At 41.7% G+C, this 15,867-nt stretch overlaps 1 protein-coding gene across 2 annotated transcripts in view; it reads left to right on the forward strand.

Annotated features, from left to right (window-relative positions):
- The window catches only part of GPC4 (glypican 4), a 122,793-nt gene that overhangs the window by 88,501 nt on the left and 18,425 nt on the right, over positions 1-15,867 (forward strand). For both annotated transcript variants that reach the window (XM_062183632.1, XM_062183633.1), the window contains exon 3: positions 9,001-9,392. In XM_062183632.1, coding sequence (XP_062039616.1) covers positions 9,001-9,392 — 392 coding nt within the window. The remainder of the gene's footprint in view (positions 1-9,000; positions 9,393-15,867) is intronic.

A 15,867-nucleotide genomic window follows, 5' to 3' on the forward strand; every position in this document is an offset into this window, starting at 1 on the left:
GTCTGTCTGTCCAGGCAGAGAAAAGGGCCCGTTGGGTCCATCATCAACTCCAGCTGATTGGCAGATTTGCTGAGCTGGTCACTTTTCAGCCCTTTCTTATTCATTGTCCATGCCCGTCTCCCTAACCCCCTCTCTGGACAACAATGACAGAGCCATGGGAACTCTTGTCATAAATACGACTCAAACAGCAAGAGTGCTCCGTGGGAACACAGTTTCTGGAAGTCACTTGAGCGATGTGTCAGAAGTTTTGAATAAGCTCTTACTCTTTGACTCAGTAATCCCATTTCTAGCATGTATCCCAAGGGGGAAAAAAAAAGATCTACATAAAAATTCATGTTGGATATTAATAGGATGATCATCACAGGATTTTTTATAGTAATGAAAAATTGGAAATAAGCCTAAATGCCCCACAGTGATTACATTATGGTCTGTCCATATTGTGTCATGGTATATAGTCATTAATATGACGTTTCTGGGGCTGGCATTGTAGTGCAACAATACTTGCATCCCATATGACCATAGATTTGCATCCTGGCTGCTCTGCTTCCAATCCAGCTCCCTGTGAGTGTACTTAGGGAAACAGAAGAAGATGGCCCAACTGCTTGGGCCTCTGCCATACACATGGGAGATCAGTATAGAGTTCCTGGCTGCTGGTTTTGCCCTGACATAATCCTGGCTGTTGTGGCCATTTGGGGAGTAACCAGCAGGTGGATGACCTCTCACGCTTTCTCGCTCTCATTCTGTCTGTAACTCTGCTTTTCAAATAAATCGTTTGTTTTAAGATGTTTCTGGGGTGAGTGTTTGGCCTAGCAGTTAAGATGCTGGTTGCAATGCTCACACTCCATATCAGGGTGCCTGGATTTGAGGCCCAGCTCTGCTTCTGATGTTAGCTTCCTGCTAATGTGCACCCCGGGAGGAAGCAAGTAATGATTCAAGTAGTTGTGTCCCTGCCACCCCATGGGACACCTGGATTGAGTTCTGGGCTCTTGGCCCTGGCCCTGGCCATTGCAGCAATATGGGGAGTGAACCAGCAGATCAGAGCTTTATCTGTCTGCCTCTCTGCCTGTTGAATAAATTGAGACAATTTGTAAAAATTAAATGTTTCTGAACAAATTTTAATCACATAGGAAATGCTAACTATATAATGTTACATGTGAACAGGGTGTAAATATAGTATGATGTCAGCAATGTGATAATACATATTTTCATAAGAAAAAGAAAAGAATTTCAATAGATAATCCATTGTCGCTTTCTTTTTGTAGTGGGATTATGAGTAGTTTATGCTTTCTTCATCACTTTGTATTTTTCAAATTGCTAAAATGAGGAATACTTTATAAAAAAAGAGTGTTTATCTTTTTTAAAAATGTATTTATTTTCATTTTGTTTGAAAGACAGAGTAACAGAAATCCTCCATTTTCTGGCTCACTCCCCTTGTGCCCCCCAATAGCCAAGACAGTGCCAGGATGAAGCTAGGACCCTAGAACTCAGTGTAAGTTTCCTACATGGGCGGTAGTGCCCCAAGTACTTGAGCTATCACCTGCTGCCTCCCAGGGTGTTAATTAGCAGGCAGCGGGATCAGAAGTGGAGTGGCTGCTACCCGAACCAGCCCCACATACAGGATGTGGATATTCCAAGGGACTTTAACTGCTGAGTCAGTTTTGTTGATGAACACTGCCGGAACACCTTGGTGGTTTTTTTCCTCTTATGTTATTATTAAATACCCCAGTGCTCACTGTAAATAATTTGAGACAAGTTGAAAAGTACACTGAGGCAACTAGCAGTTAAACTGAATGGAAGGAATAAAGGGAAATAAAGTTACCTTGAAAGCATGAAGAAATATTATTTTTTGAGTCACTACAAATTGGGGGGAACAAAACAGAATATTTTTTTAAACATCCTTGATTCTCATCACCCAATCATCACCATTGTATGTACCTCCTCTTTTTCTTGGAGTGCACAGATAACTTATATGCATACATGCAAATTGGAAACAGACTGATCGTGTTATTTTGTGTCCTGATTTTTCTCTTGACATTAGATCATGAACAGCTAGGAAGATCCTTCAAAAACGTTTGTTGAAATGGAATTAAAAGATAAGTTTACTTAGTTGCAAAAATGTTTGGACTTCATGCATAGCTTTTTTTTCATAATTCATATTTCCTGTGACCCTTTAAAAGGCTCTTGGGAGACTATTTTGAGGTTGCATTGACAGCCATATGGTACCTCTCTGACTGGTCCCCATAGAGGTTAGTATGTGCAACACTTGAGATGGCTGCTCCAGCTTCCTAGCTTATTTACACATGCCCCTGATGTTCTCTGCACACTGATGAATGCAAAGACATGGGAGGAGTGCCCAAGTCAGTTGGCTAGCTAGTGCTGAGCATGCCCTTAGTAGAAATGGAATGAGGCCCAGCCAGAGGGACCATAGCAGTACTAAGCTGGCGTCCCTGGCCACCTCAGCCAAAGCCAGTAGCTTTGAGAGATGAACATCGTATTTACTCCCTAGGATCCTTAGCCTGCAAATGCACCCACTTATAAAATTAATCTTGGGAAAGAAATGGCTGATCCTGGTTTGGCAGGATCCCGTGGCACTCTTTGATACACTAACACCCCTAATAAGGGTTGCTGCTGGCCTTTGGCCTGTCTGCTTACAAGTAGCCCTATCAATTTGCTCTCCACTGACAAACGTGAGTTGAGCATATGACCTTTTGGCATACTGTGCCCTAGCAGGCACTCTGGAGGGGTGAAGTTGTGCCATGATAGAGGAAAGTGCCTGCAAGCAGGACAGGGGAGGACATAGTCGTAAACCAAAGTTCCAGTTTGCCAGTAAAATGCTTGCTTGATTCTCCTCTTTTCCCTTACATTTATAGCTGCTTGTATTTGCTGTCCTTCATGAAATATTCATCTTGGTGAAAGAATGGATGGATGGGTGTAACTCCTCCAGTGTTCCTAACTGTTTGAACAGTATGATTTGTAGCATTTCCAAAGAGGCTTCCTTTCTCGGGAATTTTGTTGATGTGGTAACTTAATGTTTGCATGCCACACCAGAGCTGTGAAATGCAGCATTTATAGTAAAGAGGAAATTAATCCTTATATGTAAAAGGCAGCTTCCTAATAACGTAAACACAAGGTGGTAATTTATAGCAGCAAGCAAATGGATTGAATGGAAAGGGCTTCCAATCTCTTAAGGTCATGGGTTAATTCTAGAATGCATTCTAGCTCATTAATCAATAGCCAGTCAATTGTTTATAAAGGAGTAACTAATGGCATTTAATAGCAGGACTGGAGGTCCTTTGACCTGTTTCAAGAATTCTGAATGTTTATTTGACACAAGACAAGTGGCTGGGGTAGAAGTTCCAGAAGTTCATGATGTTCTTCTTCAATTTTTTAAAGACAGGATATTTACATGGAAAACTTTTATATGGAAAAGTTTTGCCGTTTCACGCTGGTTTTTGCCATGTTAACTTGCTTTTCTTTACATTCAGAATAATTACATTTTACAGCTGGCAAGTACTCCCAATCCCCTAGCTTAGTCCTCGTAATGAGCCGACTTCTGGCACAGAAGGTCGTATGCAAATGAAATATGTGGAGGGAGGAGTGGGGAAGGGCCTGTTGATTAATTCTTAATTTTCGTCTGTGCTTGGTACTTATGATAGTCTTTTAATACAATGTAAGCTCTTTTCCCAGTGTTAAGGCTTCTCCATTCTCTGGTTTTCCCTCAGTAGCCGCTGCCACCCTCCTGGAAGTCTGGGACATTTCGCAACCTTGGAAGGTAGAGCCATTAAGCGTTTCCCTTTGGATAAACAGCTCCTGGTTTTATAAGGCCTTGGATGTTCTTAGCAGACCTCCAGCAGCTGTGACTTCATTTATGTTCCCCCAGATGGATGATGTTTGACTCCACCAGGAGAGATAAAAACCAGTCTGAAAAGATTGTCAAAGCGACTGTACTGGTGAAGAAAACCTATCAGGGCAACAATAATATCATCTTGCATAGTCCAGAGTGGCGATTAATTGAGTGTCTACTTTGTACCGGCTAGGAGCTGGGTGGTAATAGCCACATTTTATAGGTGGAACAACAGAGGCTCAGAGAGGCTAGGCCTTTTGCCCAACCGAGGTCACCTAGCTCTCTAGAGAACCCATGCTTTTCTCACTTTTTCACGGCTGTTTTAGATTCCTGGTGTGCTACAGTGTTTACTTCCATGTTTTGTTAAGTGCCCATCCACAAGATCAAGGAGTCACAGCTTCTTGATCCTCAGAATATACATATTTAAGTCTCCAAACTGAAAGGTGAAGGAGAAGTAAACCCTGATCAGAGATACCACATTCAAAATGCTTACAAACCACCTCCTCTCTGAATTTCTTTAAAACACCAATAGCTTCACTTAAACCAGACTCCCTTGAACAGCATTTTTCATGAATACAAGCAGTTGCTGCAAGAGAGATCTAACTTCCAATTAAGTTGGCTTCTGATCGTTGTGGAATTCTGGTTTACACTGCTCTTGGCTGGTTCTCTCTTAGCTACCAAGTGTATTATAATTGGTTTCAGGCATAATGATTATGAGGGATGATTGCTAGGTGTCTTGGCCTAGACCGCTCTCCTTTAGCAGTTAAGATCTGACCCTGATCCTGAGTTCTGAGAATAATGGGCAGAAATGGAGATGAGCATTGTAGCAATTAATGAAGTTGCTATTGATGGCTGTGGACTGGGACTTGAATGTCTAATTTGTGTTCCATTCCTCATTGTAGAAGGAAATGTCATGGGAAAAAAGGGGGGGAGCAGGGAGGTGGAAGAATTATGCAAGAACATATGAGAGCTGGTAGTTTAACAAGAGGAACAGATGCAAAAGGTTTTTTTCTTCCATTTTTCCTAATAGCAAATTATTAGGCTTTGGTTGATAAGGTACCTAATTGGTATGGATTTTAGAATTTAAATCATTCCTGCCATCCTTGCTAGTTCCCATTGGGGCAAAAAGCATAGGTAGAATAATGCCATTTAACAGGGCCAGGAAGAATAAGTCTAATGAAAAATGAATTTAAGTCTTCTAGATCTCTTGAGTTTTTTTTTTTTTCTGTTGGCTCCCAAAGGTGAAATAGATGAATATTTCAGAAATTGCTATATAAAATGAAAGATTAAAGAGCTTTATAGATTTTGTAAAAGCCTCTAGTATACTCATAAAACCACGTGTGGAGAGTGGTGACAAAATAAAGGTGAACTGGATGAAGGAAATTTGTCTTTCTAGAAATTTTCATTATAGTCTGATTGGCCAGGAAGAAGGTTAAGAGGCATGGAAACTGTGTGCTTTGATTTGAGCCCATAATGGCCACTCAGTACATACTTGCCAAATTGCATAGCCATTTGGAGAGATTAAATTGTGAGGTTTCAACTTGTTATATCACCTTTGCAGAATTTCCCAAGCATTTATTAACCATGTGGCACACTCAAATGGTCTTTTATATTTGCCACTTATGTGGCCACATTAAAGACTCTTTCAAAACATGAAGGAAAGGAAATACATTTTTCTGAGAGATGAAATGAGTTAGGATTTCATATGTATATAGCAGCAAGCTGATTACTTAAAGCACAAACTAACATGTACACACACACACATACACACACATACACATGAGTTTCCTAGACAGAATGGAAGTCATGGGAACCAAAGTAAGATCCATGGTGGTGGGGCTGGCGCTGTGTCGCAGTGGGTTAACGCCCTGGCCTGAAGTGCCAACATCCCATATGGGTGCCGGTTCTAGTCCCAGCTGCTCCTCTTCTGATCCAGCTCTCTGCTGTGGCCTGGGAAAGCAGTAGAAGATGGCCCAAGTCCTTGGGCCCCTGCACCCGCGTGGGAGACCCGGAAGAAGCTCCTGGCTCCTGGCTTCAGATCGGCGCAGCTCTGGCCAATGCAGCCATCTGAGGAGTGAACCATCAGACGGAAGACCTCTCTCTCTCTGCCTCTCCTCTGTGTAACTCTGACTTTCAAATAAATAAATAAATCTTTAAAAAAAAAAAAAGATCCATGGTGGTGTTGGACAGGGAGCATGTCACTTTCAAGTCAGTCTCTTCTTCATTAGATCATTTCTCTTGTACTCATGCACCCACATCAACCCATAAGGGCTACTGATCCAAAAGAGGAACTCTAAGAATATTTTATTCTTTCTGGAGAATGTTCAACCTTTTAATGTTTGTTTGACCGACAGCATTTAGAAGCCTAAAGGATGAACTTTTCATTTCCAGAAATTTTAAATTAAAGCTAAGCTTGACATGCCACTCTGAATATAACCCCTCCTAAAACCAACAGAACTGAAGATGCTGTTCATTAAAAAGACAAGTGAGTACTGAAAATCACTTACTAAATGAGTATGAAAGCCCAAGTCGAAGTAAGTCTCAACATTCAGTTTCGTATGTGTGCCAATTTTATGAGCAATAAATATTATTACCTGTTGTAGGAAACAACCTGTGGTTGTGACAACTATCTGGGTAACACATTGGGCGTGTAATAGCACAAAATACCAGCGTAGAAGAACCCAGTGTAGAAGAACCACGAGGGGAGGATGCTAGCAATTGATAAGCATGCTGTGGGACATGGCCCAGAGGACATTTAAGGGAGACTCCCCAACTCTGAGTTCTGGAAAAGAGCTGCATGTATCTCATCATCTACCTTAACACTTAGTAGAGAGAAGTCCACACAAGAAAATTTGACCCCAAGGGATCATTAAAAATCACTCCTAAGAATGTAACAGTTTTTCTAAAAATGCAACTCATTGGAAAGACATCTTCCCCTAATTAAAACATTACCACTTTTCTTGAAAGCTACACACCCAACACAGCCCCTGAGCTGCTGGCGATTGCTAGTGAGAGGTGAGACTGGCATAGTTTCAGCAGCCAGAATTGTTCTCCAACTTCAGGGTACCGCAGAATCACAGATGGCTGGACTCCCCATCCCTCCACCCTGGAGTTTTGGAGTCTGCTAGGTCTGAGCTGAAGCCAAGAACTTGCACTTCAGCAAGTGCCCAGGTGATGCTGGGGTGTGCTGGTCCTTGGCCTCGGCTTTGAGAACCACTTAGCAGGGATATGGGGCAGAATAAAAGGTCTGCCAAAGTAGCTGATTTCGCAACCAGCCCTTCTTATTGGGTTCTCCTGCTCTTTATGCACATTCAGCCCTCTCTGTCTCAGGGACACAGCTTCGGTAAAAATGCCAGGCTTTGCTCTTGTGATGGGCATGAGTGACCTGCCTATGTTTGCTCTGCAGAAGGAATCCATTCTCCTTTCTCTGAAAAAAGCCCAGGAAATCAAAGGCAAGCAGTAGAACAAGGCATGCCACAAAGTTCGTGGAAAAATGGAATTAAACCATAAGTTTATTTTGGTGCAAAAAAGAGATCCATGCATAGTTGTTGTTTTTTTTAATACCCATTCCCAAGAACTGTTTGAAAACCTGTTATAGGAGTGGCATTCAAAATTTCTTTGCACCAAAGTAAACTTACCTTTTACTTCCATTTTCTGTGAGCTTCTCAAAGTACCCTCATAGAAAAAAAAAATAGATAAAAGGACAAGGCTGCAAAAAACATTTCACTTAAGGTTTGACAAGCTGGACCCACAGAGAACCAGATTCTTTTGCCCCAGCCCAGAGAAGCAGAGTGATGAGTTAGGAACATGAGAAGCAGAGATTCATAGAGAATCTCTTGGCATGTAGAGAATGTCCAACACATGTGTCTCCCTCCCCGATGCGTCTGTCTCCTCAGACCAGATTTTTGAAAAACGATTTGCAATTAGTTTTCAGTCTCTGATTTGCCCACCCAGTGTGAGAAGAGAATGGTTCTGTAGCTCTTGCGTTGTGATAAGCTCGCCAATGTTCTGGCTTTGAAGCTGGCTTCGTATTTTCTTTCTGCTCCCTGTTCACTTAAAGGCAGTTTCTTATTTGATGTGGTCCTTTAATTTTGCTTTGGTATTTATTATATTTCCTGCCTATAAACTTGATATCATGAGGTGTTTGTTTTTGTACCAGGCAAGAGCTTCTTGAAGAATGATTCATGTTACAGATACACTGGGGGCTTCTCTTTTCATGGAACTTCTTGAGAAAAGCTTCAGGAGAAAGCTAATTTGCCTTACCATTTCTACTGAAGAGATAAAAATCTTTCACACTTAGGTAGTGGCTACGTGGGAGCCAAAACGCAGATCTGAAATAACGTGGTCTTCTCATGTGTAGTTTTCAATGATTTTTCCGTGCTGTCATATGTATAGAAGCTATGATTTATGACTTCACATCCCCCACTCTCCCCACCTACCCACAGACACAGACACACACACACAGGATCCTGGCGTTCACTGTATAAATCCGCTAGGAACCTGGGGTCAGCTTGGTGGCCCCATTTGTACTAAGGTCTGAGAACTTACTTCAGAACACTCACGCGCTTGCTCGCTTCTAGGGGTGTTTCATTATGTTTCTTTGCCTCGAGCATTTTCCAGGCATGCCGTGTAGATAAATAAGGAGAAGAAAAGGCAAACAAATCATGCTCAAGTAAAAACTTTTGAAAACATCTGTCTTGGTCTTAGGTTACAATTAAGGAGCATGATTAACTTGGGTTTAGATTCTTGGAGTAAAACGTTCTGGAAAACCTCAAGATTGAGACTTCTTGTACCTATTTTTGTCCGATTCTTTGTTCACCTTGAGATCATATAAGAATATGAGAAGCAGAATGAATTTTGTGTTGTACCGACTCCTGAGAAGCTATTTGTTTAGGATTGTATTTGTCCCCTCTTTTAGACAGACATACATGTAGGTGACGCCATGACATGCTTTCCTTTCGTTGAGAAATGATCTGAGATGGCAGATTCCAGAAAAGTAAATAACCCTGTATACAGGCATGTTTTCCAATTGAATTTTTTGGAGTTTTTTTTTTTTCCTTTCAGTTTTTCAACTTACCTAGAAAGAAGCGTATTATTACAAAAAAGCCTTTTCCTTCATTTTTCTTTTCCTTTTTTATTGTTTTGTTTTGTTTTAGAATTCTTCAAAGAGCTGCTTGAAAATGCCGAGAAATCCCTGAATGATATGTTTGTGAAGACATATGGCCGCTTATACATGCAAAACTCTGAGCTATTTAAAGATCTCTTTGTGGAGTTGAAGCGCTACTACGTGGTGGGGAACGTGAACCTGGAAGAAATGCTAAACGACTTCTGGGCTCGGCTCCTGGAGCGCATGTTCCGCCTGGTGAACTCCCAGTACCACTTTACCGACGAGTATCTGGAGTGCGTGAGCAAGTATACAGAGCAGCTGAAGCCCTTCGGAGACGTCCCGCGGAAACTGAAGCTGCAGGTCACTCGTGCCTTCGTAGCAGCCCGTACTTTTGCTCAAGGCTTAGCGGTTGCAAGAGATGTAGTGAGCAAAGTCTCTGTGGTAAGCGCTGTTTACATTCTCTGTTTCTGTTCTGTTTCAAGAGAACGTTCGGGAAAAGAAGAGAATGCATCACCGGAATTCCATGGGCTCAGTTGTACTCTCTCCTTTTTTTCTCGTGTCTTCTTGCTCAGATTTTGTCCTTACACTCGTACATGTACATTTCAGAATTACTAAACAATTCTAGGATGAACATCTTTATATATCATTGTTAGGCTTTCCAGTGGTAGCCATTCTTACAAGTCAGATGTATGATCACTCTGGAATCTTGTACTCTGAGTACACTTACCCTTTAGCAAAAGAAATATATGAAGGGACTTCAAAAAATTCATGGAAATGTGCATTATCTTTTATTCATTCATTCACTTATTTATTTGAAAGGCAGAGAGACAGTGAGAGAGAGAGAAGGGGGTGAGAGGGAGAGAGAGAGGGAGAGAGATGGAGCAAACTTCTATCCACTGGCTCACCCTCCCAAGGCCCAAGCCAGAAGCTAGAAATGCAGTGCAGGTCTCCCATGTAGATTGCAGGGTCCCAACTATTTGAGCCATTATTTTTGCCTCCCAAGATCCGTAATCAGTAAGAAGCTGGAATTGAGAGTGGAGCTAAGTCTGCCACCCAGACATTCCTGTATGTATGGGAAGTGGGCATCACTATTTTTTTTAAGTGACATCTTTTTTTTTAAGATTTATTTATTTACTTGAAAGTAGAGTTACAGTGCGAGAGAAGAAGAGAGAAAGAGACAGATCTTCCATCTACTGGTTTACTCCCCAAATGCCTGGAGCACCCAGTGCTGGGCCAATCTGAAATCAGCAACCAGGAACTTCTTCTGGGTCTGCCATGGGTGCAGGGGCCCAAATACTTGGGCCATCCTCCACTGCTTTCCCAGGCGTATTAACAGAAAGCTGGATTGGGAATGGAACAGCCAGGACTCAAACCGGCACCCATATGGGATGCAGGCACTGCAGACCGCGGCTTAACCTGCTGCACCAGCATCTACAAGTGACATCCCAACTGCTGGTCCACCTGCTGTTTGCGTTATCTTTCAGTTTGAAGTTTTTGTGAGCTCTTGGAATCCTCCTTGTACACATACAGGCTCTGCTTTTGGTTGTTTGGTGGCGACTGTGCGTGAGCCTACCAGTTCTAGTCTAGAAAAGACTTTGACATGCATGCATGATCTTGGTGTACTTGCAGCTCTTTTCTTAGTGCTTTCTGTGATCATGAATGTGGCCCACACTGCTCTTGATAGTGACTTTGTTTATAGAAAACTAAGTTGTAATGTATGAGCAGGAGGTGATGAACGAACTCCGATTTTTCATTTGTAAATGAAGTGAAATGGAAGACAGCAGTATTTTTCCCACTGTGTTCCTTGGAGCCACCTCTGGAGGCACCTCTGGAGCCTCCTTGAGGAGGGAAAGAGGGAAGGGGCACCTTCTAGTGGGTGAGACCTTGCGCATCTGTGCCTTTACCAACTGCTTCTGCCAGAAAGGCTTTGTTGCCCTCGATTTTATGTAAATGGAGTGGGGGGGGGTGGAGCAAGATTTCAAGAGGACTTAGGTTGTACTGCTCCTTCCCCACACCCTAATTGTATTTCAGGACTTCCTGAATACCTGCCCACCTCTACCCTTCCATGTCCCCAAACCAGGGAAGAAACAAAAATGCTGGAGTGAAGTTACCTTTGTAAGACCCATCTTAGTGCTCTTACCTTTATACCCTCAAAGGACAAGGCAAATCATCGGTCATTGCTAAAATACTAGCCTGGGTACACAAAGGATAGCAGCTTCTGCTTAGGCCACATGGAGACTTTGGGGACTAGAGGAATGGGCAGCTCACATTGCATGGCCACACTCAAGTTGCACTTGATGGCTGTCAGGTTTCACCTACAGCTAGGTTGACCAAATTAAGTAAACATCTAAACTACACAGTGCTTATTACCATTATGCCCAGGCAACAGGCCTCAGTAATTGTTGATAAGGAATCAGAACAATTTTGGGCAGACTGTATGGCTAGTTGGAGTAGAAATTGTTATTTACAGGGGGTGAAGATAAAGATTCTACACAAGTGGCCAGCGCTGCGGCTCAATAGGCTAATCCTCCGCCTTGCGGCGCCGGCACACCAGTTTCTAGTTCTGGTCAGGGCACCGGATTCTGTCCCGGTTGCCCCTCCTCCAGGCCATCTCTCTGCTGTGGCCCGGGAGTGCAGTGCAGGATGGCCCAAGTGGTTGGGCCCTGCACCGGCATGGGAAACCAGGAGAAGCACCTGGCTCCTGGCTTCGGATCAGCGCGGTGCGCTGGCCACAGCGGCCATTGGAGGGTGAACCAACGGCAAAAAGGAAGACATTTCTCTCTGTCTCTCTCTCTCTCTCTCTCACTGTCCACTCTGCCTTTAAAAAAAAAAAAGATTCTACACAAGTATGTTTTGAAAAGGAGATGCGTATAGGCTTTCCATATTAGAATTGGATGATACTAAGGATTAGTTGATTGGTTGCATTTGTTACTACAGAGTTGTGTATTCTGTCTGTCTCCAGGCCATAAACTGTCAAAAAAAATCACAATTCTTTCTGATGTGGTTTTATTTGTTCCTTTGCCTCCTGATAATTTCATTGTAAATAAAAAATGTTGGAGTATATCAGGGTAGGTGAATGTTAAGTGGGGAAATGTTTGCTACAATCAAACAAATAATCTGGTCCTTGAACTTCTGCCAATCCTAGCAACCATTATTAATCTTGGAGGTACTTACGTGGGAGTCCCTGAAGTACTGCACAACTAATCCAGATCGAATGCATTCACATTGTAGGTCACCTAACATATTTGTCCTCCTTGTGCAATTCCTTGCATTCATCCTAAATTGAAAATACAGGAAGGTGCCACTGTGTGGTTTGAATGACAGCGTGTGCATGTGCACATGTATGTATACTTGTGCCAAAGAGAGAGAGAGAAGGCACGTGTTTGAAAGGTGGTTTCTTTAACCATCCCTCTCTTCTTCTGAGTTCCAATAATTCTTTGGAAGAATTATCCAACAGGTGATACAGGCCTACCGTGGAGTTAGCGTCTGTTTATAAGGTTGGAGCCACTTTAGACAAGTGAGATTCCTGGAACCCTCCAAGTTAGGATCAGAGAGGGTGACTAAAACAAGGAAGTGATTCAGGCAGTTGATTAGAGGTTAGACCATGGAAGGAAAGAAGGCTTGCCTTTGTTTACATCATCTTACCTCCCAGGATGCTTCCCTGTGTTGCATTCTCAACATTGTTCTCAGAACTAACTGTGGAAAATCAATAAACCTAACTTTGATATCTAAGAATCAGACACTCCCATTTGTGCCATGAAGAGCATATAACGCACTGTGAAATAATCACCACCACTTTCTGATGTTGCTTTTGGTATGAATTTTTCTGAAGAGCAAAAATGTATTACTGGTTAAATTCTTTGAGAAAGTTGCTTTCCACATATAACCCTCAGGGTTTTTTGTTTGTTTGTTTAAGAATTGATGTCTATTCTGGGATGGGCGTTTTGAGCAATGGTCAAGATGCCAGCATCCCATATGGGAGTGCCTGGGTTTGAGTCCCAGATCTGCTTTTGATCCAGCTCCCTGCTAATGTGCCTGGGAAGCAGTAGATGATGGCTCAAGAACTTGGATCCCTGTCTCCCATGTGGGAGACCTGGATGGAGTTCCTGGTTCCTGACTTCAGCCTGGCTCAGCCCAGAAGTTGTGGGCATTTGGGGAGTGGTCCAGTGGGTGGAAGATACTTTCTCTCTCTTTCTCTCCCTCTCCTCTCTCTCTCTCTCTGTCTCAAATACATACAAAATTTAAAAAATAATTGATCTCCTATATTCCTTGTATGCTTGTATGTGCTAACAGATACTTGTAGTTTTATAGTAATACAATGAATACAAGCCATGTGACCTAATTTATATAAAGTAAACATTATTTGCCAATTGTTTAGTTGAAAATAATGTTTCATGGCTACTTTAAGTGCTGTGTTTATGATTGAACACTTTTTTCATTTCACTTCTTATTTTAATTAATTTTTAATGGATTTAATATGATTTTTATTTTTTTAAAGATTTATTTTATTTGAAGGGCAGAGTTACAAAGAGAGAGGGCAAGAGATCGTCCATACACTGGTTCACTCCACAAATGGCCACAATGGCCAGGCCAAAGCCAGAAACCAGGAACCAAGAGCTTCTTCAGGTTTCCCACATGAGTATAGGGACCCAAGGACTTGAGCCATCCTGTGCTGCTTTCCCAGGCGCCTTAGCAGGCAGATGGTCAATGTGATCTTTAGATAGAAGTCTAAGAACATAATGATATTCCCTTTCTCCTTCCCTCTCTCCTTCCTAATTGAAAACTTTTTTTTTTTTTAAAATGTGGTTCACGGCTGATGTTCCAAATGTAAGGACTGACTTGAAATAAAACCCTTCAGCTAAGTTGAGTTTTATCATCTAAATTCCATTATCATAACAAACATCTAATCAGTTTCTAAAGCTGATTAAAACAAGAATTATATGAAATTCTATCATCTAATGAATATTTCTATATATAAGCATGCAAGGCATTTCTTACACACTTGAGAAAATCCTGGTTAACTGGTATTCATACTCCAAAAAATTAATGTCAACAGAATTTAAATGACAGTGGTTTGGAGAAGACAATAAGTGGTCTGGCTATCAAAAACGTATTTCAAATTGAGCATGTTGACAAATCAATCTGGTTACTGTATAAGATACTCTACCAATTTGGGTATGCAAGCAATGTTGCTTTCATACCTATGGGTTCCCACCCCTGTTAATATCTGCTCAAGCGTTTGCAGGTGGACGTAGAAAACCCCAAGCAATGAACATACCTTCCTTTGGTATTCCATAAAATTTATTGCCTTGGGCTTGCAGAAAACCCTTTCAGAGTAGGGAACGTGTTTCCTAATTGAAGAGAGCCAGCTCGCTCACTTCGTCTACAAAGAGGCCTTTAAAGTCAAATGTGAAGAGCATCGCTGTGTCAGGGCTGATTGCATGATTCACTCAGAGATGTTCCCACTTTCTCTTTATGAGTGGCTGCCCAGCCTCTCCAGTTTCCTTTTGCAACAGAGGAGATGCAGTTAGAAGTTGAGCAGTGGTCTGATTATCGCTAAGCCTTTGAAAAGCTATTAGCACCAGCAAGCATAACTGACTTCAAGAGAAAGGCACTTCTTACTTGAAATAGACTTGCCTTGCTTCAGTTTCACTGAGTCCAAACAGCCAGTGATTTGAACTTACTCTGTTGAGCTTTACAATCCAAACTTCATAAAAGTCCTCGTAATTAGTAACAGATGGTGCAAGAATACCCTGGTGCTGCACATCTTTGTATTACTTATTCCATCTTTATTTGTCATGGTTCATGATACATTTCTTATTTACCTGCTTGTAGCAGCACTTTTGCCTGGAAGGGCAAATCTGTTGTGGTCTTTCAGAAATGCACAAGTGGTTACATGCACCATGAAAATTAATAGCTCCTATGCCAAAGAGAGTTGCATTCTCATGGTTTCAATTAACACTGACATAATGGGACTATGTCTACACCCCCACCCCAAACTGCACAGGCTATAATTAGAAATCATTGCCTTAACATTGCGATGTCTAAATGACTGTCCTGCCTTGAAAACAATTTCTATCGCTTCCCCTTCATTTTTGTCTGTGTGTAATGCTGTGACACTTGCAAGGCTACTAAAAATTATTTTGCCAGTTCTCCAAATGATTGTACGTGTAATGTTTCAAAGTAGTCAATACAAAAAGCTTTTAAGAAGCAAAGTCTAAATGTTAATGTTATTCTCCTCTCACAACCTTCAAGACTCGATTCACAAAGGGGAAGGTGGGATTCAACCTATGGAGGGGATGGGGACGATAGGTGTGTGGGAAGTGTCAAAGTTTGAATGATTTGAGATGACATATTCCAAAGAAAAATACAGCCACATTCAAGGGGGTTAATATGAGGAGTCTTCACAAAGTTCATAGGAAACATGTATTATCAAAAAACTGCATGAATTCAGAAACATTCACCTAAGTAAACTTAACTTTTAATTCATTTTCTCTATGAACTTTACGAAGTACTCTCGTCCAGTGATGCTTTAGCTTACAGATCATAGCTGAGCCTAATAATTTAAAACACAAGGCATACTTTCAAGTATTTATGTAATTTCAGTTTCATTCTACAACATGTCTACAGGTATTTCTGAATGAATGCTAGCTTGCTTCTTGTATCTTGCCATGCTTTTGATACTCTTTTTAGTAGAAGAAAAGTTAGGAACCTTCTCATCCTCCGTGCTTTGTGTGCTAGTGTTCAATTCAAAACTAGTTAGGAAATTGTTGCATAAACTTATCACATACCCTGGCAAGTGTGGGTTCCCGATCTCTTTCCCTTGCTATAATTTTGGGAAATATTTTGTTACTTTTATTGAGTGCATATGTTACCAAGGAACAGATAAGATCTAGGCCTTTTCTGTTTGGTACTA

Source organism: Lepus europaeus, chromosome X, assembly GCF_033115175.1.
Source record: "Lepus europaeus isolate LE1 chromosome X, mLepTim1.pri, whole genome shotgun sequence".
Classification (NCBI taxonomy): Eukaryota; Metazoa; Chordata; class Mammalia; order Lagomorpha; family Leporidae; genus Lepus; species Lepus europaeus.